At 51.4% G+C, this 26,851-nt stretch overlaps 1 protein-coding gene across 1 annotated transcript; it reads left to right on the top strand.

The window, feature by feature from the left end:
• The first annotated feature begins 1,352 nt into the window (after positions 1-1,352).
• On the top strand, positions 1,353-26,851 carry LOC109249666 (interferon-induced GTP-binding protein Mx2-like). The gene is given in 16 exon segments (XM_053904147.1): positions 1,353-1,437; positions 2,121-2,311; positions 2,512-2,519; positions 2,699-3,052; positions 3,054-3,196; positions 8,143-8,205; positions 8,208-8,300; positions 8,423-8,432; positions 11,257-11,414; positions 15,592-15,671; positions 15,673-15,758; positions 21,081-21,271; positions 21,274-21,316; positions 21,632-21,776; positions 24,096-24,275; positions 25,689-26,851. Coding segments are annotated over 16 exon segments (2,313 nt in total). The 3' UTR covers positions 26,172-26,851.

The raw sequence follows: 26,851 nt of genomic DNA, 5'->3' as shown, positions 1-26,851 counted from the left end.
CTCTCCCTTCTCCCCGGATCTGTGTCTCCAGTCTCCCTCTGCCTCCTCTGACCTGTGGCTCGGTTTAGGCCCCACGTCCAGGTCTTACAAATACTCTTTCTCCAAATAAGGTCACGTTCGCTCTTCCAAGGACACCATTCAACCTACTGCAGCCACTTTGTTCCCGGAAGGATGGGCCGTGTAGGTCATAGCGGGGAAGGGTTTGTGACGGGGAGTGGCCCGGGGTGGGTCTGAGTCCTGACTTAGACCAGTAGCTGACCCCCCCCCCCCCACACTTCAGTCTGTTTTCTTCTTTTTTTTTCTTTCAGTAAGCTCTCTGCCCAAAGTGGGGCTTGAACTCACGATCCCAAGATCAAAAGTCAAGTGCTCTATTGACTGGGCCAGCCGGGGGCCCTGGCACTTAATTTCTTGGCTTGGAAGGTCCAACAGGGACCTAGCACACAAGGCTGCTGTACAAGGGAGACAAGAGCCTGGGAGCAGCACTGGGGAGGCCGGGAGTCCGACTATTTCTAACAGTGCTGACTTTATGTGATCATCAGCCATGGACGTTCAAGGGCGAGAGACCAAACACCCACCTTTTCCAGACGAGTCTGGGCGAGAACCAGTGAGGGCCGGGCAGAGATTAGCTTCCAGAGGGCCTGAGAGATACCACCTCCCATCTCTTCCTGCCTGATGGTCTCCTGTCTGGTCCTCAGCCACAAGTGACACGGAGCCCACCTCTCTAGAGGAACGTTCGACCCCCTCTGTGGAAATGCGGAGTTATGCCCAGAGGCTCACATTGTCTTTGCCAGTAACTCAGGACTTACAATTTATAGAAATATTTTGCAGGGGACAAGCCTACAGCATACAGGACAATCTCTCTCTCTTTTTAAAAAATTTGTAATGTTTATTATTTATTTTTGAGAGAGAGAGAGAGAGAAACAGAGCGTGAGCAGGGGAGGGGAAGAAAGAGAGGGAGACACAGAATCCGAAGCGGGCTCCAGGCTCCGAGCTGTCAGCACAGAGCCCGACGCGGGGCTCGAACCCACGCACCATGAGATCATGACCTGAGCCGAAGCTGGCTGCTTAACCGACTGAGCCACCCAGGAGTCCCAGGACGGTATCTCTTAATAGGCCAATAAAGAAATGACATACTCCAAACTAGTGATAGATTGATTACCCTACTGGTCCAAGCAAAGGGGACAGAAACAAAGTCCCAATTTAGTTGAGGTTGCTTTCTACAAGTTGGTTCTTGGAAGAGTCGATCCAGTTAGCCCACCAGGAGCTGATGTCCAGCCACCGGCACAGAGCAGAAGTCCCCTGATACCAGAGCATGGCGCTGGGGAGCAGAGCTGCGGGGGGAGGCGGGCAAGATGGCCCCCTTGGAGGGGCCACTGCACGGCCTTCACCCCTGCCAGCAAAGAGGGGCCTTGCTGCTCCAGAAGCCAGTGCCCCCAGGTCTGCAGAGAGCTTTCGAGCTCAGCAAAGGGTAGCCTTGCCCAGACAGAACACTCTCAGTGGGTCCTCACAAACTCTCGCTATTTGGAGTTTCAATGTCCGCTGCGTTCTGCACACCTGTCCATATATTCTTATCCGTAAGTCCCCAGTGGCGCCCGTCAGCTGCTGAGCGACTGCTTAGTGACAACAGATGTCAAGGATGACGTCCTAACACAGCTTCCTCTATGTAAGTAAACGCACCCTTAGATCTAAATAGCTTCCCGTAACTCGTAAACAGGTGGCTTTAAAAGCATAATAAACCAATACACGACAGGAAGTTCTCTGCCCCTGTCCCCACGCCCCGGGGGCCGCCGAGACCCCAGCTGTGAGCTGCACCTGTTTACTGCGGCGGCCTCTCCTGCGGACTGGGGCCTTGCTGGGCTGCCAGTCTCCCCTGTGTCTGTGGGTTGTGTGGGCTTGGGCGAGGGGGGGCTGGCAAAGGTCCAGCCTGGGAGGGGACCGCCTGGGGACAATGGGTCACTCTGCCAACTTGTGTCTTTGCAGAGCTCGTGAAGGAGACGGGAGGTGCTGAGCAGCGGGGAACCCACCCACCAGCTCGGACTGAATGACAGCTAATGCCTAAGGCCCACGGTTCTTGGCCGTGCCCGAGGCACAGTCTGTTTCCTTTTTTTTCTTTTCCTGACAATGTGCAAAAAAAGAAATGAATCTCGTCCAGCGACAGCCACCGCCATCCGGCACAGCAGCAGGGCACATGATGTATCCCCCAGACTGGCAGGTGGGACGGCAGGACCCAGTTTAGCTCACCAAGAAGTTCAACTTGCCGACGCTAAGCCTTCAGCAGCCAGGAGGAAGCAGGGGCCCACGGAAGGCAAAGGTAAGTCACGTAGAGGGACCTTCAGGAAGAGTGCGTTCCAGCCGCCGGCCAGAGGCGAGCACCCCAACCGCGGCCATAAACCTGCAAGCGTGGTCTAACCCCAACTGTACGGCTGGTGCCCCGCAGTCCCCCAAGCACCTCTGACATGCACCAGGGGCTCCCGGTCTCTGGGGCAGCAAGTATGGGGGCTTCTTTTCCAGGTGCTGGGGTCTCCCTCCTGGGAGCTCTCCCTGCAACTATTATCACTGTGACCATTGCTGACCCACCCCACTCCCCACCCCACCGCTGCTCAGCAGCCCAGGGCCTGGCTCCTGTCCTCCCTCTGGCCAGGAGCTCCCACCCTGGGTACGTTCTCCCTGCTCAGTGAGACGCCTCCTCCCCCGCCAGACATCCCACATCAGCAGAAGCAAATCCTGTGCGGGACAAGAACACAGGGACCTCCCAGAGGCACACGCACCTCCCGTCTGCAGCCCAGCATCAGGAGAGGCACAAATTCTGCCCCAAATTCCCAAGGATGATGATGGGACTCCAATCAGAGGCCAAGCCCATGAAGTCCGGTCTGCCTCTTCCGGGCCCCGAGAGCGGCCTGTACAGCCAGTACGAGCAGAAGGTGAGTCCCCGTACTGACCTCATCGGCTCCCTGCGGACCCTGGGTGCGGAGCGGGACCTGGCCCCGGCCACCATCGCTGTCATCGGGGACCAGAGCTGGGGCAGGAGCTCCTGCGGGAAGCTCTGTCAGGGTCGCCCTCCCCAGAGGCAGTGGTAGGCAGAGCTGGGCCGGCTCTGCTCTCCCCGCGGGCCACAAAGCATCCTGGGGGTACCAGGCGTTTCAGACATTGGCCCCGGGAGGCTTAGGTCTACGGGCATGGCCTGGGCTGCCCCCAGGTCTCTGACCCCCTTTCGCATCCTTAGCCGTCGCTGGGCCTGTGTCCGTCGGGGCCCGGAACCTGACGGCCCAGCCCTGACTCCAGACCTTGTCCAGTGGTCTGTGGCAGGCATGTCTTTGATGACACCGAGCTTGTAAGTCTCAGGTGCCGTGTGAAGTCGTTCCGAAGAATTTTCTCAGTGTTTGGAAAAAGCGATTAGCCAGGGTCATAGCGTGATAAGACACGATGTTTTCCTTAAAAAAAAAAAAAAAAAAAAAAGTGATTTTGTACGTCTACGATTTAATAAAATAAAGGAAAAAAGGGAGGAAGGAGATAGTACCCTCCTCGTGGGTTGGGGGAGGCTCCGTCCTGGTCCCTTCCCTTGGTCCCATCTCCTGCCAGTGCTGTCAGAGGCCAGACCCAACCAGAACCCAGGGTTTGGGCACCACCGACGCCGTCTTGCCCGGGCCACCCCCCGCCCTGGGCACAGAGGAGGGTGTGGGGACCCCAGTGGGCTGCCCAGATCCTGCACAGCCCCCAACAGCAGCTGCCTCGCCAGATGCCCCGGCCTGGGCTCCCTCCAGGTCACTGGCAGCCCAGTCCTTGATCCCAGGGGGTCCTGTGGGATCCCGGTCAGCCCGGCGGAACACCTGATGCACCAGAGAGGAAGGATCCGGGGCAGTCGTCCCTCTGCTCTGCCGCGGGGTCGGCATTTTGGGGAGAGGGGGCAACATGGTGGAGGGTCTGGTTGCCGGTGGCAGGCATGTGACCCCTGGGCATGTCCCCAGGCTGGAGGAGACGATAAACGCCCTTATAGGGCCAGCAATACAAAGGATACATCAGTGCTCAGGACTCGGCGACAGGAACGCCCGGCCCCAAGAAGCCCAGGGCGCTTCCAGCCTTTCTGAGCTCCGGCTGTGCAAACTGCCCACTGAGAATTCCCTTGAACCCCCTCCTTCGGACGTCCAGACTCTTGCCCTGGCTCTTGCTGCCTTCTCCCTGCACCCACCGTCCGCAACTGTGAGGGGGCTTGGAGACGCATGGATCCCCCTGTTCCCCACATTTCCATCTGTCCCCTTTCCTCAGCCGCCACCTGGACAAATGCAGGTCCTGTGGCCAAAGCCCGAGGCCTGTCTCCGTCCTGGGGGGTCTCAGACACTGAGCCGCGACTCCAGCTCATGTGGCGGACAGAGCAGCACTGTGGGGACATGGCCATGGTCGGCCTGGAGACACTCCGCTGCTGATGCCTCTGTCCCCGGGCCTGTGCTCCTTTGTGCCCGCCCAGTCCAGGCAGCCCCCATCACCTCCCAGCCCTGGACAGGGACAGAAATTTTAGTCCAGGACTCTGGGGCACTGGGGCAGCTCCCTTGGGGGGTGAGAGGACAAGGCACCTGCGAACGGAATGTTTAGAAAACTGCTCAGGACCTGTGACCTGGTACTGAGAGAATCGGCTTCCTCCGGCCGGTCCTCAGGACCGTCCGTCGTCAGGACCCCTCCCAGGTAGGAAGGAGATCCTTGAAGGTGGGAGGCACAGGGTTTCTGCAGGTGAGGCTCTGATGGCCGCTCCCTCACTGTCCTGGCTCCTCCTCTGCTGCCTGGTCCCCACCAGGTGTTTCGGTCCCCACCGGGGAGCCCGCTGCCTCTTCCTTCCAGGCTTTTCCATGTGCTGGTCCTCCTCTGAGAAAGCCCCCCGCGGGACTCCCGGCTGTCCTGGTCACCGCTGTCCTGGGGCACTGCTCTGGAGATGATGAAAGCGGGCCCTGTGGGACACGGGGCTCCACGTGACCGGTAACACAGCGTCCGGGGTCGAGGCCTTTCCGTGGCTTCCCGCGCTCAGCTCCCTGAGAATCCGTGTCTGCAGGCCTCGAATGGCTGAGCAGAGAGACCCCCTCCAGAATGGAGAAGTCCTGCCCCCAGTCCTTGTGTTCACCCCCAAATATGGATGACCACCCCACAAGGCTGCTGGACAGAGAAGGATCTTCCAGGCCAGATTTTCCAGGACTCACTTCCTGTTCCTGGGTGGATCGGCGGCTAATTCCAAGAGGAGAAGGAAGAGGGATGCCGGGAGGTGTTGAGGACTGAGGACACCCACGGGGACAAGACGAGGTGACTGGGGAGCATTGTCCTTATGTCTCCACGCTTGAGCTGGTAACCAATGACCTCTGTCCTTGTCTTGTCCTTGGCTCGCGTGCCCCACGTATCTGATTTCTGCCATTGATACCCTCCCCTCACCTAGATCATCCTGGACATCATCTCGTTTCAAGATCGTCCCCTAGCCCCTGGCCCCTCAGTGTGACCTCCTCTGTTGGAGGCTTGCAGAAATGGCTGGGGAAAAACACCCCAGACCTGCTGAGTCAGAATCTGGACTTGAACCGAGCTCCAAAATGGGTCGTGTGCACTCGAGTTTGAGAAACCAGGCTCAGAGCAGAGCCAGCTATACGACTTAGGGGCTCAGAGCAAAATAAAACAGCAAGACCCCTCGTTCGAAAGGACTTAGACTCTCAAGATAGTGAAAGCAGACAGCAAACCAGGAGGGGACCCTTCCGAACACGGGGCTCCGCGGGATTAGTCCTGGTTCTGAGTGTGTGCGCACAAAATATCCTCGTTGGTCCCTTTTCTGGTTTTGAAAAACAACCCGGGGGAAGACTCCCGTTTTTTCCAGCTCACCTACGGGGCTTGCTCCCAAGAGCACGTCATGGCATGTCTGGTGCCCCCTTGGGCCTGAGGCCACTTGGACATCACTGTGAGTAGCAGCCGAGCCAAGTGCGTGCAGAGCCGGGCAGCTGGGAGGGGGTGACAGAAGTGAGGCGGGTGGGGGGACTTTCTTAGCTCTGTCTATATCTCCTCCCTCCGGCCTCGAGATTTGCTTTGCAAAGCTCTCGTGGAGAACCCCGGGGCCCAAATCTGCCTGTCACTTCTCCACTACCACGCCTGTCCTTCGCCCCTGCACCGAGACTTGGCTTGCAGATGTGATGGGAGGTCCCTGCCGATGGCACTGAGGGGCCATCTTTACTGCCACTTGGGTCTCTCTTACCAAGTGTGCACGCCGTCGGACTTGTGGCCCAGGGACCCTATCCTTTGGCCATCCTCTAGAACAGGAACTGTCCTGCCCACGGACAAGGCTCAAGTCCAGCTCAAGGATAAATTTTTTTTCATTTTTTGAGCACTATTATAGATTGTTTCTGTCATATCTATGACATAACTGTTTTTTTTAAAACTTTTAGGACAATCGGTGGCTTATAGAACCCGGACACAAGTAGACCTTCCCGCCCACGCAGGTTAAAGGTCGCCATCGGTTCCACAGTAAGGAGGAATCTGAGACACAGGATGGAATCACTGAGTATTTTTTAAGTTTATTTGCCTGTTTTGAGAGAGAGCTGAGGAGAGGGAGAGAGAGAGTCCCGAGCAAGCTTCGGGCTGTCAGCACAGAGCCTGACGCAGGGCTCGAACCCACAAACCACGGGATCATGACCTGAGCTGAAATCAAGACTGGGCCACCTAACCAACTGAGCCGCCCAGATGCCCATCACTGTATATGATTTACGTGTAGGCTGGGGTACATATTCGGTATCCCCTAAATTAGATGCCGTTCTCAAAAAGTCCTTTGAACCTCCAGTGAAGACTCTATAGAAATAATCTACTTGCAAAAATGAACGTAAGGGAAGAAATAATCTTGCTTTCCTTCTGCTTCCTTTTCTCCATCCCTTCCTTCCATACCTCTTACCCCCCAAGAGACAGTGCAGGGGGATTCCTACAAAATGTTCCAGGACCTAAGAGAAGTGGCAGGTGGTGTTAAACAGGGACACGGGTACTACGGACACGGTGTGTCTGCTTACGTGATCTTGTTCGGCCGAGGGGTCCCACTCCTGAGTTCCTCTGCCGTCCCTCTGGCAGACCCTGGGGTGGCCGGGGGTTGACCCTGGGAGGTCCCCTCTTCTCAGGGGTCTGCTTAGCTCCAGACTGACCGCTGGCCTTCCGATCGGCCCCCCCTTTCCAACAGACAGGAAGCAGGCAGATGGGCTTTTCCTTAAGTATCGGGAAGTAGAGGGGTGTCTACGCCGCCCAGAAACACGCTGTGCTAAACACACAATTGACTGTGTGTGTTCGTAGTGTGCGTTTATGTGTGTGTGTTGGTACGTGCTTTTGTGTACGTGTTAGCGTGTGTGTGTCTGTGTTTATCTTCTCATAAAAGTAGTATATACCTGTGTGCGTTATCTGTTTGCTGCATAACAAATTATCCTGAACCTGGTGACTTCGAAGACAGAATTTGTTCTCTCCCACAGTGTGAGAGTCAGCAACTGCAGGGTCTCGGCTGGGGGGCTGTGGCTCAGGGTCCCTGGGGAGCCGTGGTTGAGGTATTGTCGGCGTCTGCATCGGCTGAAGGCTCGACTGTGGCTGGTGAGCCGCTCTTCACGTGGCCGTGAGCGGAAGGCCTCAGTGCCTTACTTTGTGGACCTCTCCGTCGGTCCCTGGTGTCCTCAGGACGGGGCTGCCAGCCTCCCCCAGAGCGAGCCATGCAAGAGAAGGCAAGAGGCAGTCACGACACATTTACTGCTAGTCCCACACGGTCACTTCTGCCATATCTATCTTTAGACAGAAGTCCCTATGTCCGGTTCGCGCTCAAGGTTTCACCTTTCGGAGGGAAGAGTGTAGAAGAATTTGTGGGTGTATTTTAAGCCACTGCCGCGGTCACTGGCAAATATCAAGAAGGATAAAGAAAGAGAACAGAATCCCTCTGTAACCCCACCATGAACGTATTGGTATGTTTTCCTCCAGGCTTTCGGAAGGTGAATATCTATGCTACCTCTGTGTTTGATGGCCACACTAGTGGCCTCAGAGACCACTCCCCAGGCTTCTGTGAAGTGTTTTCTAAGCACCAGAGACATTTGGAGCCTCCTACCACTGCTTTTCCTCGGATGGGTCATTAATCTGAAGGCTGGCTTTCCCGTCTCTGGGCCTCCACAGCCCAGAACACCATAGCTGGCCTTGGAGTTAGCATCAGCCATGAGCTCATCAGGCTGGAGATCATCTCCCTGAGGTTCTGGATCTGACCCTCATTGATCTTCCCAGCATCACCAGTGTGGCCGTGGGAAACCAGCCCCAGGACATCAGACTGCAGGCAAGTCTTTCTAGAACTTGGGAATGGGCCAAGCTGAAGTTCGGGAGACTTCTAGGTCTTTCTAGAACTTGGGAGTGGGCCAAGCTGAAGTTCAGGAGACTTCTAGGTTTCTGCGGGCAGCAGCAGGGCTTCTGGTGTGCCTCCCCTGCCCTTGCGCTGAGTGGTTGGGGAGGAGACTGGGGTAGCAGTGCCCAGGGCACGGGGCAGAGCTATTAGGACACAGGTTAGAGGCTATCACTCCCCAACACTCTCCAGTGTGGTTCCATGTCCATCATCATTAAAGCTTCCAATGGCCAGGACACCTGGGTGGCTCAGTCAGTTAAGCGTTTGACTCTTGATTTTGCCTCAGGTCATGATCTTGCGGTTGGTGAGTTCAAGCCCTGTGTCGGGCTCAGAGCTGACAGCAAGAGCCTGCTTGAGATTCTCTCTCTCCCTCTTTCTCTCTGCCCCTCCCCCACTTGTGCTCTCCCCCTCAAAATAAAGAAATTAACTTACAAATAAAAGCATCCAGCGGCTGATGTGCTCTGGCCCCACTCACTCATTGGCCACACCCATCACTGTGCCCCACCCCTCATCCACTCCAGCCACACCTGAATCCTCAGTGGTCCTCGAACCTACCAGAAGGTCCTTGTACCTTCTCTTCCCTCTCTCTGAAACGTTCTCCCTGCCCAGCTTTGACGTGGCATGTTCTCTATTTCCCTCAAAGTTCTGACAAATGCCACCTTCTCCGGGATGCCCGATACCCTGGACCTGGTCCTTGTGTCTGTTGTCTACATTACCTCCTGGGGCACAAACCCCTGAGGGATAGTGCCTGTGTGCGTAATAGTGAATCTCCAGACCCTGGAATGGACCTAATGCCTATGAGTGCCCGTAACTGATGCATGACTAGAAGGTGATCTTTATGGGGTCTCTCTCTGCTGGCAGACATTCTGGGGAGCAGTTACCACTCCCCAAGACCCTGTCAAAATGCATGGGAAGATATGTGTTTCATACAGTGGTCTCTACCCCAAGCCTACTTCATCCCCAGGGATGTCGGCAATGGCAACGTCTGAGACATTTATGGTCGTTACAACCTGGGAAAGAAGGTTTGCTACTTGCATCCTGTGAGTGGAGACCAGAAATGGAGCTAGATTTTCTATAATGCACCCGATGGCCCCTGCCACAAAGAACCATCCATCCCAAATTGTCCATGGTGCTGAGGTGGAGAACGCTGGATGGTCTGTTCACTCACAGACATCAGACCGCGTGCTACGCATGGGGGTAGCAGGGGGAATAAAGACCAACGAGAAGATGCCTTTTAACTGAAGGACAGTTCACGTTAAAATTCACTTCCCGTTGGGGCGCCTGGGTGGCGCAGTTGGTTAAGCGTCCAACTTCAGCCAGGTCACGATCTCGCGGTCCATGAGTTCGAGCCCCGCGTCGGGCTCTGGGTTGATGGCTCAGAGCCTGGAGCCTGCTTCCGATTCTGTGTCTCCCTCTCTCTCTGCCCCTCCCCCGTTCATGCTCTGTCTCTCTCTGTCCCAAAAAAAATAAATAAAAAATGTTGGAAAAAAAAAAAATTTAAAATTCACTTCCCGAAGTCGACTATAACTTTCCTTGGTGAAGTTTTCCCATGGTTAGGACTTAATTTGGCCTGTTTATATTTGTCGTCTTTATCTGGCCCCGGCACTTAATTGTTTATATGATGCTAGCTTGTGCTTATGTGATGCAAATTTCCTACTTGTGGCTGTGCAGTATTATCTTCTGTGTGCAGCTTAACATAATTTTATGGGACATCATGAGAGCTAAAGCACATGTCAATTGGAGCAACTATTTTATTTCATTATTTTTTTAAAATTTTTTAATGTTTATTTTTATTTGAGAAAGAGAGAGAGAGAGCACAAGTGGGGGAGGGCCAGAGAGAGGGAGACACAGAATCCGAGGCAGGCTCCAGGCTCCGAGCTGTCAGCACAGAGCCCGATGTGGGGCTCAAACTCATGAGCCGTGAGATCATGACCTGAGCCGAAGTCAGACGCTTCACTGACTGAGACCCCCCCGGGAGCCCCTGTAGCAAACTATTTTTAAAAATATGTCCTTAGATGTCAGCCTTTCCTTGTTTGTTTGTATTGTCTGTGGGCAAAAACATGATTGAAATTTGGTGTGTGAGGCTTATCTGCTCATATCTCTCTCTGCAGATTCTAAGAAATTTTATTGGATTTCTCTAATTTGACCCCTTCCAAGAACAGACTCCAGAAAAAGTATTTAATATTAGGAATGAGCACATGTAGAGACTTTATTGACATCAGATCCTATCACAGCAGGCACAGAGCCCCTGTGGCTTGGGGACCTCTGCAGGACTGCATGGGGACACTGAGATGGCACGTGACGTGTCACAAAGGCACCCCTGGGCTTTTGGGGCAAATACAACATGTACACAAACACTGTCATAGAAGGCACAATCTTAGAAGCATCACAGGAGAGATTTAGAAAAGGAGAGGTCTCGTCTGGCTACAGGAGGCAGAGTCCTCGGGAAGGAAGAAATACCAGTGGTGGGTTAAAAAAAAAAAAAAGTTTAACATTTATTTATTTTTAAGAGAGAGAGAGAGAGCCAGAAAGAGGGAGACAGAGAATTCAAAGCAGTTTGGTGCAGGGACTTTCTGACGCTCAAACTCAAGAACCGTGAGATCATGACCTGAGCCAAAATTAAGAGTCAGAGGCTTGACCGACTGAGTCACAAGGCACCCCACCAGTGGTGGGTTTTGAAGAAAGGTAGGAAATCAACAGAGAACATATTAAAGGCAGATGGGCAGGCCTTCCTGTGGAAGGGATTGGCCAAGCCAATGCCCAGGAGTATGAAAACCAGGTCATGGTCTCAGTTACCGGTTTTCCACCATCACACCTGTCTGGCTGTATTGTTGGATGCCCAGAGATGTACTCTTCCTTTGTGTGCTTTTTTTCTTTTTTTTTGTCATCAGATCAAGGCACTCATACATCCAGGGGCAACAGACCATCAACTTGGTGGTGGTCCCCTGTAACGTGGACATTGCCAGCACAGAGGCACTGAGCGTGGCTCGGGAGGTGGACCCCGATGGAGACAGGGCCAGAGGTAAGAAGAAAGAACCTAGCTTCCAGAAGACGGGTAAGAAGGGGGAGACTTCTTATATATTTAGAAGGTCCCTTAATGCAGCACCGTTAGAGACAAGAGCTCTTCCCAGGAGAAGCTCCATGGGCTCAGGATGCATTCACACCCTGTGGATGGGTATCTCCACTCACAGGGTTAGAGGCGTGGCCAGAATTTGGGGGTTCCTCACCCTTCTTCCTCTGCCCCTCATTTGCATTCACAAACCATCCTGGATGGGGTGGGGGCGAGAACTACCTTATCTGCTATCCCACAATGGTCTGGAAAGGAGAAAGTGACTGGCCCTTCAGATCTGCCTTGCTACAGGTAAAGTTCTTGGGACCCATTGGTGCATGGAAAGCACCTTTATAAGGTCTCAGCGAACATTCTACTGGGCCGATGTTGGAACAAGAGGGCCTGCAGAATGTATATTCAAGCAGAATTCGTAGGCAGCTGGGGTCTCCTAAATTTCTTAAAAAAAAAAAAAATAGTCACCCTGGAAGGCATGACAGGGAACTTGGTTTAAGAGCACACACTGTCTCATTTGAGTCCTTGTTCTACCACTTTCTGGCTACATATCCTTGGGTAATATATTTAACCTCTCCTGGCCTCGGTCTCCTCATCCATGAAACGGTACTCCCAGTAAGTACCTATGTGCTGGCTTGTTGGAAGGATTCCATGAAGAAATACTGTACACAATGCTACTTAGGTCTGTGCACATAGTATTTTCTCAACAAACGGTTGCTGCTATGTTTTTTAATTTGCAATATTACCATTCAACATCCCTTCTCCACCAACCATCCCACCTACCCGTCGAGTTGACCTTCCTGGAACCTTGCAGGTCATTTCCCTTGACTGAATGCACACTCGTCATATAACCGCCTTTCCCGTTTCTTCCCACATAGATGCCTGGTTTTCCAGTAAGGACAGAAATAAACAGTAGGGGCAAACCCCTCAAGTATAACGTTTCACCACGCGCTGGACCACGCTTGCGGCCTGTTAGCTGTTGACTTCTCCAAGCATCACAAACGCACTGAGCCAGAGAGAACACTCAGGCTTTGGGTCATCAGTCATCGTAGGTCAACCTTCTTTCTCTCCTCTCAATCCTAAGTCGTGAAGGGTGTTTTACTGATGGCCACAGTAGGTAATATCATCGGTCTGGGAGGGAGAGCTATCTGGATATCAAAATCTTTGTAGAAGCGGGGTGGGGTGGGGCACTTGGGACTTAATGGACGAGTACAGAGTTTTAGGTCTGCAAGATGAAAAAAATTCTGGTGGGATGGTCACACAACAATGAGAGTGCAATTTAAAGTCGCTACGGCGGTAACGTGTATGTGATGCCTATTTCACCACAATTTTTTAAAACGCACGTAAGTTTCAAAACCAGGGTAACTGAAGGTGGAGTGAAGGCAGGAGAATCATACTTTCTTTAGCTGAATGATTCTCTTGTACGCATGAGTGATGTGTGTTTTACCACAATTTTTTTAATAGGAAGCTAAATGGATTATCTATACAGTACTTCCAAAAGGGTGAAAACGAACAAATTTGGTGACTAATAGAGTGGTGGTTTATATAATACCAAGTTACAAAAAGAGCTGTGAGTCAGTATATTTGCAAACTCTCCACCAGACTGGTTCCCCACCCGTCCATTGCTAACCGCACACTGTCTACACAGCCAGCTCCAGCTCGACTCCTGTCGCCACCATGGCACAGCGATGGCACTTGTTAGGGTCACCAGTGCCCTCCGTGCTGCCAAACATGTGGTCACTTCTCTGTCCCCATCTTTCTTGACCTCAGCCAACATGGCTGACCATATTCCCTCCTTCCTGAAGTCTTTCCTTCCTTTGCTGTAACACACAGCCTGCTGGTTTCTGGCTCACCATTCTCCCTCGGTCTCCTCCTTCACTGGCCACTGGAGGTCACATTCTTAGTCTCCTGGTCTGGTTGCTTCTTCAGTTCTCTGATCCCTAAAGTCGGAAAGCCAAAACTTTGCTCTGAGATCCTCCCTCCGTCAACACGTGCTCTTTAGGCAAGCTTATCAGGTGAGCTCATCTCTATCAGCTGGCAACTCCCAGATCTAAATTTGTGATCCTTCCCTTTCCCTAGACTTGACATTTCCAGTTGGATGTCTGTCAAAGGTCTCCAATCTCGTGCGACCAAAACATAGCTCCTGATACCCCACCCTGCCTCAGTCCTCCTCCCTCCCAAGGCTTCTCCCCCTATTCCCAGCACCACATCTGCCTGCCCAGTTCTAGAACTAAATCTAAGAGTCACACTTGATTCCTCCTTCCCCTGCTTCCATTTCTAATTCACCTAGAGTCCAGATGACTCTGTCCCCAAAACCAAGACCACATCTGTCCACCACGCTCCATCACCACGTAGGCCAGGCCTCCTTCCTCTCTTGCCTGGACTACTCAAGCATCCTCCTGCTGGCCTCCTGGCTCTCACCTTGCCCTAAGTACACCCTCCACTGACCTTTGAACAGGTAAATGAAGTCACGCCCTTCCTCTGCTTCTACCCTAATGCGTCCACGCCACGTACACAAACCCTAGGCTCCTTTCCTGGACGACAAACCCTCCTGTGACCTGGCTCCATCCGCCTCTGTGCGCATGGTTCCCTTCCACTCTGCCTTTCCCACCACCCTTCAGTGTAGCTGTGAGCCCGAGGGCCTGGGATGCTCTTTCTCCTTCCTCACAGGGCTGGGTGTGCAGATCTCAGCCCGAACGCTACCCTCCCAGAGGCCTTCTGTCCACTCAGCCCAGCACCGCACCACCCACCCCCACCTGCACTCATTTGCCGGCACATGACCGGATGTCACTTCTCTGCGTAACGCTTCTCAATAGCGTTACTCTCAAGGTATGTTTCTTTATTTCTCGCAAATCACAAGACTAATGTATCTGGCTTTTACCCGATGGAAGGTGACGGGGTAGTCACACAACAGGTACTCTGCAGTCTTGTTCACTGCTGCTTCCTCAACTAAAGTAGCGTGCTTAATAAGCATCTTTCAATTCCATATGAATGTGCAAGGTATGCAGGAAGGAGTTAATTTAAAAAGAGAAAAAAAAACCCTAAAGCATCTAAAAACGGGTGACCGTTCCCTTCTCTGTGGCGCAATAGTTGGGATATTAGATGATGCTTAAAGCCCACCGCAGGGCTCGAACTCCCAAAGGGTGAGATCCTGACCTGAGCCGGGATCCGGAGTCTGTCGCTCAACCGACCGAGCCACCCAGGCACCCCCTAGCGTGAATTCTGATAGCAAGTCTCACTCTTTATTATCTTCCCACTTTTTCTCAGGATAAAGGACAGGGATGTAGGCATTCCTGAATGATTGCTGGCTCCCAGGAGGGGCTTCCCCAGGTTTGCTGCCTCTTCTCCCACTGGAGGGTCCTCTCCTTTCCTTTGGGAAGTGCGGGCGTACATTCAGAGATGTGTCAGCTCTGTTAGTAACAGGAAGGACAACTTCTGCCAATAGGAAGGTAAAACAGAGAGACAGACATTCAGCTGCTTAGAGGCCAGGAAGGTTTCAGGAAATGATAGGCCAGATGGCCAGACTTAACCACAAATTAAAAACAAGGACGAAAATAGCAGAAGATGACGTTCGGTTCCCAACATAAACAAACAAACAAACAGAAACATGCAGTGGCCATTTGATGCCCCAAGAATCGAAAGAAATACTCAGAATTCAAAGCTTTCGATCCAATCCAAGTGGGAGGGTATGTGGGGGCAGCGGGGAGACAGGGAGGCTGGGAGGACAATGTCAATGGAGGCACCCACAGGAGGAGGGCAGCGTGATTCTCTGACAGGAGACACCTGAGAGGGGCACCGACCTTCTGCACAGCAGGGACTGAGCCCTTGTGGGCAATCCGGTGGGCGTCGGTCAGTAACGATGATGCGCGCTGCCTGGTGTCTGGAACCCAGCAGGTGCCTGGGAACGTTTGTTCGATAAATCCCACAAGGCAATTAATGAATTGCATAGCGAAAGAACAATAAACACGCAGATAAGAGGGGTGGCGATGGAACGCACCGAGAGGGTGTCAGGCGGGGGGCCATCGCAACAGAAGGCTTCTCTGGTCCTGGCCAAAGAAGGATCCCAGAGCCTCGCAGCCTTCAAGTATATTTGAGGAGAAAACGGAACATTCCACTGCCTTTCGCTAACCATCTCACAGGAATCCCGACCAAAGCAGATGTAGCGGGCAAGGCACCAAAAAAGTTGTCGTGAGTGTGGTGTGGAATATCACGTCCCGTCTTGAGAAGGGTTACGGGATAGCGACGTGTGGAGCCGGCAGGAGATCAGATCACGAACAAGCTGATGTTGGCGGAGGCAACGAAGGAAGAAATGTTCTTCCAGACACATCGGTATTTCAGGTGACATTCTTCAGGACGGTCCTAGAACAGAACTCCGTGGGAGCCAGCCCTGCCTTCCGGAACCGGCCAAGGTAAGGTTACCAAGTGATAGAGGTAAAATTATACAAGTTTTATAGTCACGCCAGGTCTGGGGTGGGGCCCAAGAATTTATGTTTCTATCAAGTTCCCAGTTGAGGCCAATGTTACTGGTGCAGGGACCACACTTTGAAAACCACCACTCAAGGTCTTTGGGAAAGTCAAGGCTTGGATGAGCAAATGCATTGAAGTGGTCGGTCATCGTGCGTCCGGTTGTAAATCCTGAGGGCCCAGGTGCTGGGGACTCACCGCTGACATGAGAAGCATTCAGAACGGTGTCGGAAAAATGAGCCCCAGCGATCCTCCCTGAGTTCACGTAAATAACAAATACTCTGCAGCCAGACTGCCTGGTGTGTGGCCTTGGGCAAGCCACGTAACCTCTCTGGGCCTTTACCATCAATCGTTTTCTGATGAAATACATTCACATTTGTAAAGCCCTTAGAACTGTGCCGTCACTTAGAAAACAGCATGCACATTTTTTAAAATTTAATTTTATTGGGGTAAGAACACTTAACATGGGGTCTACCCTCTTAACAAAAATTGTTTAATATTTATTTATTTTGGGGAGACAGAGTGCAAGCAGGGGAGGGGCAGAGAGAGACAGAGATACAGAATCTGAGGCAGTCACAGAGCCCGACGCGGGGCTCGAACCCCCAAAGCGCAGGATCATGACCCGGGCTGAAGTCAGACGCTTAACCGGCTGGGCCACCCAGGTGCCCCTTAACAAATTTTTAAGTGCGCAATACAGTCTTGTTAACTACAGGCACGATGTCGTATGGCCACGTCTAGACCTATTCATCTTGCATAACTGAAATGTCACACCTGTTGATTAGCAACTGCCTGTTTCCCCTCCCCCAACATCTGGCAACCCTCATTCTACCCCCTGGTTCGGTGAGTTTGGCTTGTTTAAATGGCTCGCGTAAGTGGGATCGTCCAGTCTTCGTCCTTCTGTAGCTGGCTTATTTCACTCAGCCCAACGTCCTCGAGGTCCATCGATGCTGTCACATGCTGCAGAATCTCCTTCTTTGTAAAAGCCCAATCCTATTCCTTTGTGTGTATTTTCTTTATCCATTCATCCACTTGTGGGCATTTAGGTTGTTTCCACATCTTCTGATGGGGCCAGCATCCTCAAAGGAGTGCTAATATCTCTTTGAGATCCTGATTTAAACTACTTTGGAAAAATACCCAGAAGTGGGATTGCCGGATCATACGGTTGCTCCATATTTCAATTTTTTGAGGAACATCTCTATGGCTTTCCACGGCGGCTGCATTATTTTGCATTGCCACCGACAGTGTACAGGGGTTCTAATTTTCCCACGTCCTTGCTCACACTTGTGTGGTTTGTTTTAGATGTTGATATTTATTTATTTTTGAGAGAGGGTCAGGGGCAGAGGGAGCGCGAGAGAGAATCCCAGGCCGGCTCCACACCGTCAGCACAGAGACCAGCGTAGGGCTCGATCCCACGAACCATGAGGTCGTGACCCATTGGCCATTTGTATGTCTTCTTTGAAGAAATCTCTATTCAAGTATTGGGCCCAGTTTTGATTAGGTTTTTAGGATTTTATTGTTGTCATCATTGTTAAATTGTGGGAGCTCTTTAAGTATTTTGGGAACTAGCCCCTTATCAGTTATATGGTTTGCACATATCTTCTCCCATTCTGTAGGTTGCTTTTGCCTTTGTTCGTTGTCTCCAGGGCTGTGGAGAAGCTTTTCTACTTCCACTAAGCTGTAGTCCAGCTTATCTGTTTTTGCTTTGGTGGCCAGTGCTTTTGGTATCATATCCATGAAATAATTTCTAAGACCAACATCATGAAGATTTCAGCCTATGTTTTCTTCTAGGAGTTTTACCATCTCAGGTCTTGCATTCAAGACTTTAATCAATTTTCAGCTGACTTTTGTGTATAGTGTAAGTTGCATTCTTTTGCATGTAGATCTCCAGTTTTCCATCATCATTTGGTGAAGAGACTATCCTTTCCCCGTGGTATATTCTTGGACCTCCCCCCCCGCCCCCGCCCCGCCATCAAAAACCAGCTAACTGCATGTGTGTGGGTTTATTTCTGGGCTCACTGTTCTGATCCATTGGTCTGAATGTCCACCTTTATATAGTACCATAGTGTTTTAATTACTGTAGATTTGTCCAATCTGTTTGAAATCAAGAAGTATAATGCCTTCAGCTTTACTCTTCTTTATCAAGATTGATTTGGCTATTCGGAGGTAATTCTGTATTACAAGAAATAAAATACTAGTTTGGGCAAGTCACATAACCTCTACGAAGTTAAGTTTGTTTTGTTTTCTTGTAGATAAAACAGGTGACATACCTCATGAATTTATTGGGATGGTAAAGAGAAAATAAATTTCGCCTTTCTAACACCACGCTTGCTTAGGTTTGGGCTCACTCTAATTAGCAACTGTCGCCCTAATGCACTACCTGGCTTTTCTGAAGGCATGTGTCATCCTGGGGAGGTGAGCTTACCGACCCACTTATAAAGCCCAGAACTGGCAAAATGATCACTCACATAGGTTGTTGGCCTTAGAAATAAAATAGTGACTTATTTCTCCAGCAAAAATGAATTTATTTGGGAATGACAGAGAATTGCAATTTGGGGGGTAAAAAGCCATGGCAAATCATAGGCAAGTCCCACAAACAAAGGAGAAGAATTTTATTTTATACAGAAGGAGAAAGTTGGGTTGTTTTGAACTCAGTCCATCGGAGAAAAGCACGCGTTCAGGGTGCTGACGGCTTTTCCCTGGCTGAGCTGCAGGGGGTGGTTGGTCGCTTGTAGGGGATGCCGTGCACATCTCTTCCTGTTGGGGCCGACAGTTGATGATTCCTGTTGAGGAGTCCTCTGCCGGGCCTGTAAGGGACACTTCTTGGACAGTGGTATGGCGGGAGAGCTCCCCCTTCTGGCTTCCCGACTCCCTTGCAGCAAGGTTTCCCTGAGCATTAACACCAGGGTCCCTCGTGAACGCCCTTGTGCTCCGTCTTGTTTCCGAGCTCTCCTGGGAGGAAGGAAAGGCCACGGTGCCCCGTCTGGCAGGAAGACTTACCCATGGGCTCACGTTGCCTTGTCAGTGTGAGTCAACGGGTTGAGTTTCAATGGGTTGAGTTGCAAGTTGCAAAAGTTACAGCCTACCCAAGGCACTCCGTCCTGAGGTGGTTGAGACACCCCACTGAGCTGCCCACACAAGCCAAGAAACAAGCACGTTCTGGAAACCAAATCGCTCGTGGCCAGGGGCTCACAGGGGAGCTTCCGAAACTGGGAAGTAACAACTGCCTAATGTCGAAACGAAGAGCCGATCAGTCAATCTGGGAAGCAAGAAGGGAAGGAAGAAAACTATAAACCATTTAGGAGGGCAAAAGGAATGAACACTGACTCAGCAAATGTATCCTTTTGCAACAGGTTCACACTTTGTCGACCTTGACAGTGAAACAGCCAGTTATTTTCCCAGCCTGTCAGACAAAAGCAACGAATTCTTCTGAGCCAGGAAACACGTACTCCCAAGAACATTGAGTTGGAAGAAAGAAGCCAGTGGTTCTCCAACTGCAATGTGCACAAGAATCACCTGGGGGTGCCTGGGTGGCTCGGTCGGTTAAGCGTCCGACTTCGGCTCAGGTCATGATCTCACAGTCTGTGAGTTCGAGCCCCGCGTCGGGCTCTGTGCTGACCGCTCGGAGCCTGGAGCCTGTTTCGGATTCTGTGTCTCCCTCTCTCTCTGCTCCTCCCCTGCTCGTGCTCTGTCTCTGTCACTCAAAAATTAGTAAACATTGAAAAAATTTAAAAAAAAGAATCACCTGGAAAGTTTATTTAAATTCAGATTCCTGGGTCCCAATCCAAGTTTCTGGGTCAATAAATCGGGGGGATGAGGGGGCAATGAGTTTGCCCTTCTAACTTCCCAGGTGATCCAGGGAACATACCTTGAGGAGCCCCAACTCTAGTGGGATTCCCCTCAGTTCACAGAAGAGGGCTTCGAAAGACGTATCCCTGTCTAAAAGACACAACCTTGTCAAACTGACAAAAACCTTGGTGTTTTGCAAAAAGACGTTGCATTTTGATAGCCGTTTTTGATAGTACATTTCACAATATTTAAATCGTCTACATTCAAACTTTAATTTTACATTTGTGATATTTTAAGTTAATTTTTAAAAATTCATAACGATTATGATAATGATGATTTGAAGGATCAGGAAACAATTTCATACATTTCCGACTATAGATTCAAACTGCCCCTCCCCCCCTCCAAAGCACCTGTGAGACCTTATGACTTCCTGGTGTCATCCAAAGTCATCCGCATTTTACGAGGCCTCGGTACACTAATCCACAAACTGCCTCTAGACCCCAACACACTCCTCCCGCCTGGCTCGGGGACCTCATTCGCCGAGGCAGAAGCTGGGCCCGCTGGGCACTCAGGCATCCGTGTCCACCTGCACGGGCTGTGGAGGCGGTGAGCTGGGTGTGCCCTGGGACCCTCCACCACTGACTCGCTCCGTGATGGTATCTGGCCATTAGCCTCTCTGAGCCTTAGATTCCTCTCTTGTAAAACAGAGAAGCAACCAAGCCACGTGCTTTGTCCTGCAGTTGGGGGGGGCGGGGTGCTTAACTGAGATGTGGAGGGTGCTTGGCCCAAAGACAACCCTCTGTGGTGCCTCTCTGTGTCCTTCCTTCTCCTCCCCTTCATTATCATCGCCATCGTTGATTGGTTAGGACTGTACCCCGCCTGCCACCAATATCCAGGCCATGTCCCCTACCAAAGCGCCGTTTATCAGTTTATAACACTCAAATGATCACTGACAGAGCATTTTCGTAAAGAAAGCTTACGTTATTTTCAAGTGTACTTGTTCTCTAAATACAAAGTGCGAAGCCAAACCCAAGCCCGGCCGCTTCTTGGCACTTCCCCACTCCAGTAACATAACAAAACTGCACACCGGGTCATTCGAGCTGTATTGCATGCAGAGCCATCCTTGGGCTCTTTAACAGGTGTCCATCTTAAACTTAAACATTTTTTTGCAAATGTTTGTTTATTTTGAGACAGAGAGTGAGAAGGTGGAGAGGAGGGAGAGAGAAAGAGAGGGAGAAAGAGAATCCCAAGCAGGCTCCACACTGTCAGTGCAGAGGCCAACACGGGGCTCGATCTCACGAATCCGCGAGATCATAATCTGAGCCCATGTCAAGCATTGGACACTTAACCAGCTGAGCCACCCAGGCGCCACAACAGGGGCCCGTCTTAGCGAACTTCGCACAAAAATAGAAATTCCGGACCCCCTCGAATGCTGTCACAGGGGATTCGGCCCACGTATCGAAGAAATCTGTCAGCCAGTTCCATCAAGCTGCGGAGTGTCATCGTTCGCTATTGTTTTGTTCAGAAATCACTCCCGTCGTTAGAAAAGCAAATAAGGGAGAGCCACCGGAGGGCGACAGAGAGGCCGCACCTGTGTGGAGAGGCATCCCCAGCAATGAAGCGGATAAAATGTTCTTTCTGATCCATGAGGATTCCTGGGGACTCCAGGTGACAGGCACAGAAACTGGCGTCTGTGTCACCCGCTCCCTTTAGACGGCCGCATCCTTCCTGGTGGCCAGCACATCCTAAGATGGCCCTCCTCGCGTCCCTGCCTGTGGCGTGCTGGCTGCCCCGTTACGCAGGAGCTGCCCTCCATTTGTCTTGCCTGAGAGATGGGATGGTTGGGTGGCCGATGGGATCCTCTCGCGGCCCCCAGCCCAACACCACACGCTGCTGCCCCAGGCAGGTCCCAGCTCTTCAGTGCGGTTACGGCTCAGGTCGACGACTCTCTCTCATTTTCGGAAAATTAAGGTGTTTAATCAGGACCTCGGAAAGTTAGGAGAAGAAGTCATAAGGCAGAACGAGACCTGCTTCTACAACAAAATCAGGGAGGAGTTTAAAAACTGGGTTCTCACACTTACAGCCAATACCCCAAACGGCAAGTCCTAGGACGAGGCTCCGCCTAAACATGGTGTCATGTTTACCAAGACCAGAAGCTACTTCTGGCACATAAGAAGCGTGCAGACAGATGAACATGCCCACGAGACAGACCACGGGGCCCCTTAGGCTTTCCTACAACTGCTTCCCAGCCACCAACGTGGAGCCCCGCCCGCACCAGGAGACAATTCCACCGCCTCCAACTTTCTCTGGCTTCTTCGTTTTGAGGCTGGACAGTTCGACTTAGTTCTCTTCCCTTCTTGTCTTCACCCCTAGTGCACGACCGACCGAAGAGGTCAGTGGTTTCGTATGTGCTGCCGAAGCGAGCACACGGGTCAGTGGTTTGATAAGAGTGTCCTTGCTTTGCCTGGGGAAGTTCCAACTTTCATTCTGCTATAGCCCTGATGCCAGGAGGGTGTTTGTGTGTGTGTGTGTGTGTGTGTGTGTGTGTGTGTGTGTATGTGCGCGCACGCGTGCATTGTATCTTTGTTTTAGCACGTAATAAAACCAGCACTCTTTGTGTCTGGATGTGTTCTCGGGAGATCTGTAAGTGCTATAATAACAGGTTTCTGTTTCCATTGAACGAATCCAGTGCTTTCTACCAGTTACAAACACTCAGCTTCTCTCTCAGGGTGAATACCCTCAACTGAAATGTATTTTCATAGAATAACAATTTGGTTTCCTAAAAGTCAGTTTTCCTCGGGGCGTCTGGGTGGCTCAGTCAGTTAGGCATCCTAGTCTTGATCTCAGCTCAGGTCTTGATCTCAGGGTCGTGAGTTCAAGCCCCACATTGGGCTCCACGCTGGGCACGCAATCTACTTGAAAATTAAAAAAAAAAAAAAGTCAGTTTTCTTTAAATTAGCATTATCAGATCATAAATTTTTTCTCATTATGAAAAAAACCTCCGTTCGGGGCACCTGGGTGGCTTAGTCCGTTAAGTGTCCGACTTCAGCTCAGGTCATGATCTCATGGTTTGGGGGTTCGAGCCCCGTGTGTTGACAGCTCAGAGCCTGGAGCCTTCTTTGGATTCTGTATTTCCCTCTCTCTCTGTCCCTTCCCTGCTCATGCTCTCTCTCTCTCTCTCTCTCAAAAATAAATAAACATTAAAAAATTTTTTAAAGAAAGAAAAGAAAAAAATCTCCATTTAGAAACATTGCCTTAGGGTACAGTGGGTAAGCCAGACTTAAATTTAAAAAAGTTCCTATCTTTAAAATGTCTGGGGAATTTATAGAATTCACCACGGTGGTTTGTTTGGTATTGCAGTTAGAAATATTATCCACGGGGGCGCCTGGGGGGCTCAGTCGGTTGAGCGTCCGACTTCGGCTCAGGTCATGATCTCACAGTTGGTGAGTTCGAGCCCCGCGTCAGGCTCTGTGCTGACAGCTCGGGGCCTGGAGCCTGCTTCAGAGGCTGTGTATGTCTCTCTCTCTGCCCCTCCCCTGCTCACACTCTGTATCTCTATCTCTCAAAAATAAATAAATATTAAAAAAAATTTTTTTAAAGTTGAGGCCAAGGTTATAGCTGCGGGCTTGCTGGGCTGGCTGCTCCAGGAGCACCTGCTGTTTTGCACCTGCTGAGGACTTAGTTCGTGCTCCCCGGGAGAGATGGAAGGAAGCACCCGGCCGAGTTCTCATTTCTGCATTACCTTCTGCAGCACAGGGTGATGTAGGCTTAGTGCTGATCCTCTGAATACATGACTGTGCCTGCTGTCTGACCCGTTCTTTGAATCTTTACTACAAAGACCGAATTGTCCACTAGTCCTATTCCAAAATCTTTATAAGTTGGACTTAAACACACTGCCACAGCTGTGTGGGTTTCCCCTTCAACAACTCTGATCCCCCTCTCAGTAATGGGGTGCCAGGGATGTCCAGCTTCCTTCTGCGCTCTAGATAAAAACCCTCTTCTGCCCAGGCCTGGGTCGGTGGGTCTGAATCTCATTCCACAACTCAGGTGAGCAGGAAAAAGGATTTCTGCCATTTTCCCACAACAACTGACTGTCTTTTATCTCTTTGGCCAGTTGGTAAAAATGATACCTGACTTATGACAGCTCCACCGTTCCTAGGGGCTGTGTCTGACCCCCCGGGTGCCTCACCAGGGGTTGGGGGACAGGCCTGGTCCTGGATCATCATTTCTCCAGGCTGGAGAGGAGGCCCCACAGCAGTGGAGAGGGCAGGACCTGCAAGGGACAGAGGACAGGACGGATGAGGACAGCAGCATGGGCTGCCGAGGGCCTTCTTAAAGTCACCATGTAAAATCCCAGGCCTTCTCTGACTTGAATTGTGTTTAATTCCATCTCAACACAATAGTGCAACCTACGATGTTTAAACAAGGGCGAGAAAAGAAGGAACATGTTTCTCTTTCTTATCCAACCAGGACAAAGTTGAAGACATGAAAACGAAACAAGCAGAGGCAGCAGAAAATCGGGTCCGACTTCAGTTTGGAATATGGAACAGCTGGTTTTGTCAAGACCAGATTTACTGCGTGGTTCTGAACAGAGTCCGGGAAGAGGTTTTTTTTGTTTTTTTTTTTTTTTTAATTTTTTTTTTTTAACGTTTATTTATTTTTGAGACAGAGACAGAGCATGAACGGGGGAGGGGCAGAGAGAGAGGGAGACACAGAATCAGAAGCAGGCTCCAGGCTCTGAGCCATCAGCCCAGAGCCCGACGCGGGGCTTGAACTCACGGACTGTGAGATCGTGGCCTGAGCGAAGTCGGACGCTTAACCGACTGAGCCACCCAGGTGCCCCCGGGAAGAGGTTTTTAACCCAGTGGGCAATCCTGTGCAGGACCTTGAGTAGAAACGGTCTTTCTCAAATGATCGGTCTTTGACTTCGCCCATCACTGAGATCGAGTTGTGCGCGTGAGTGCGTATTTCTTGGTGAGCGTGTAGGTCAGTGCCACGGGTGTTTGCCCAGCAGATGCCGGGCACTCTGATTGACAGTTGTGTCACTGAGAGAAGGTGGGAGGGGCCACTACTGTGTATTAAATCCCTTCTGCAGTGATAAATACTCACATATTATCTCAGTTATAGTTTAACAGTAACCCTGTCAAGGGACTTTTAATTAATTCGGGAATCAGGCTTTTATTTTCTTTATTAAAATTTTTTTTAAGTTTATTTATATTTGAGAGAGAGAGCGAGAATGAGAGAGAGCAGGGGAGGGGCAGAGAGAGAGGGAAAGGGAGAGAGATTCCCAAGCAGGCTCTGAGCGGTCAGCACAGAGCCCGACACAGGGGCTTGAACTCACGAACTGTGAGATCATGGCCTGAGCCGAAGTCTGAAGCTTAACTGACTGAGCCCCCCCAGGTGCCCCGGAATCAGGCTTTTGATGCGGCAAAGCATTTACTCAAAACCAATTCCAACCGCAGAATTCTTTATATTTCATGCTATGCATCTATTACCAAGCCACTATTATTGGAATTCAGCAAAATACAACCAGCACTAACTTTACTCGTTATAATTTGGTTTTCCTTGAGGTTCAGAAGGCACTCAGGTCTGGAGCAGCCTCGAACTCACTGAGTCCACAAGACAGGAAGGAAAAACCCTTTCCCTAGATCCCGTAGCCCCGTCACCTCCAAGGTTTCCAACCCTCCGCCCACATGGGGTGCATAGAACGGAAGGTGGCTTTTAACCCGCAAAGAAGCCCAACTCTGGAAGCCTTTTCTTCATCAGAATAGAAAGTAGTTACCCAGATGTGGGGCCCAGCTGCCAGGCAAACTGGGCATCCCTGTGAAGAGAGGGAACGAGGTGAGCCTTGAAGCACATCCTGATCAGCTCCCAGGAGGGGCCAGGGGATCAAGGGGCCCAGAGGTCTCTCTGGGAGGTGGAGCAGGCATGGGGGTGGAGGAGGGGGAGGAGCTCCTGTGAAGGCTGGGATGTCCAGAACGTGCTATGGGTTTGCCAGCTTACAGGGTGGGTTCATAGTGCCAGAGGGAATGCCTGATCCTAGAGTTCGGGGCAGCACAGAGAGCGCCTTGCCGTGGTTGGATGCTGACCACTGGAGTGGGGTGGACGGGGCCACCGGGACCTCTCGAGGCAACTATCCACTCATCCGAGAATCCCAAGGCTTCCCTGCAAGCACAGGCCGAGACCCCTCCGGCTGACCCTTCTTCCTCCCTCTTCCAGGAAACCAGCAAACGTCTGGCCAAGCAGATCCCATTCGTAATTCAATATTTCATGCTGCAGCAAACGGGCACTCGCTTACAGAAAGCCACGATGCAGATACTACAGGAGACAGACCACTATTCCCGGCTGCTTCAGGAACCCAGCGATGCCTCCACCGAGAGGAGATTCCTTAAGGAGAAAACTGACCGGCTCACGCTCTCCGGAAATCATCCAGTTAAAGGGCGCGGAGGCACAAAAGGGCAGCAATGCTTTGGGGTGTTTCCCGCCGTGCATTCACCGTGAGATGGCCCACGAAGTAGCTCCACATCTGGGACCGCACTCTGTCGCCTTCCCTGTCCACCTTCGCTGGATTGCACGCAGCACCAGAGTTTGGGTCTGACAGGCACTCACGCCCGGGGCGGTCCCCTCTGCCGGGAGAGATGGCTCTCCGGGCCTTGGGCCCCACAGCTCCCCAGTTACGGGGTTCTCAAATACTGCTCTCTTTCTTTGTTAATTCATCTTCCCCACCATCAGATTATAAGACCCCAGAGCGGGGAGGTCCGTATCATATTCTTCTTTGGTATTTCTGGGATCTTACATGGCACCTGTTACCTAGTAGCTGCTTAATGAATGACATCTTATTGAACAAATGCATGATGAGGGTGACCGGCTGCTATGGCTTAGCTCCAGACTTTGGTCGTTTGAGACAGTGTCCCTGAGCTGGTCACTCTCAGAGGAATCTGGCTGTGCCACCTGCTCCCCACTGTTGACCACGGTCGTGTTTACAACCCCCAGGAGAAACGAGCCGGCGTGATACTGATTGTCATCTGTCCTGTTTCTCTGGCTGCGATGAGCTCCCATTGCTATGTGAGGCCCTGAAGAGAAGTTTTATAAGGAAAAAAAATATTTTTTTTAATGTTTACTTATTTTTGAGAGAGACAGAGGGTGAGCAGGGGAGGGGCAGAGAGAGAGGGAGACACGGA

Source organism: Panthera pardus, unplaced genomic scaffold (assembly GCF_024362965.1).
Source record: "Panthera pardus isolate Hobbes unplaced genomic scaffold, ASM2436296v1 HiC_scaffold_16, whole genome shotgun sequence".
In the NCBI taxonomy this organism is placed as follows: Eukaryota; Metazoa; Chordata; class Mammalia; order Carnivora; family Felidae; genus Panthera; species Panthera pardus.
This window is presented reverse-complemented; position numbering and strand designations above follow the sequence as displayed.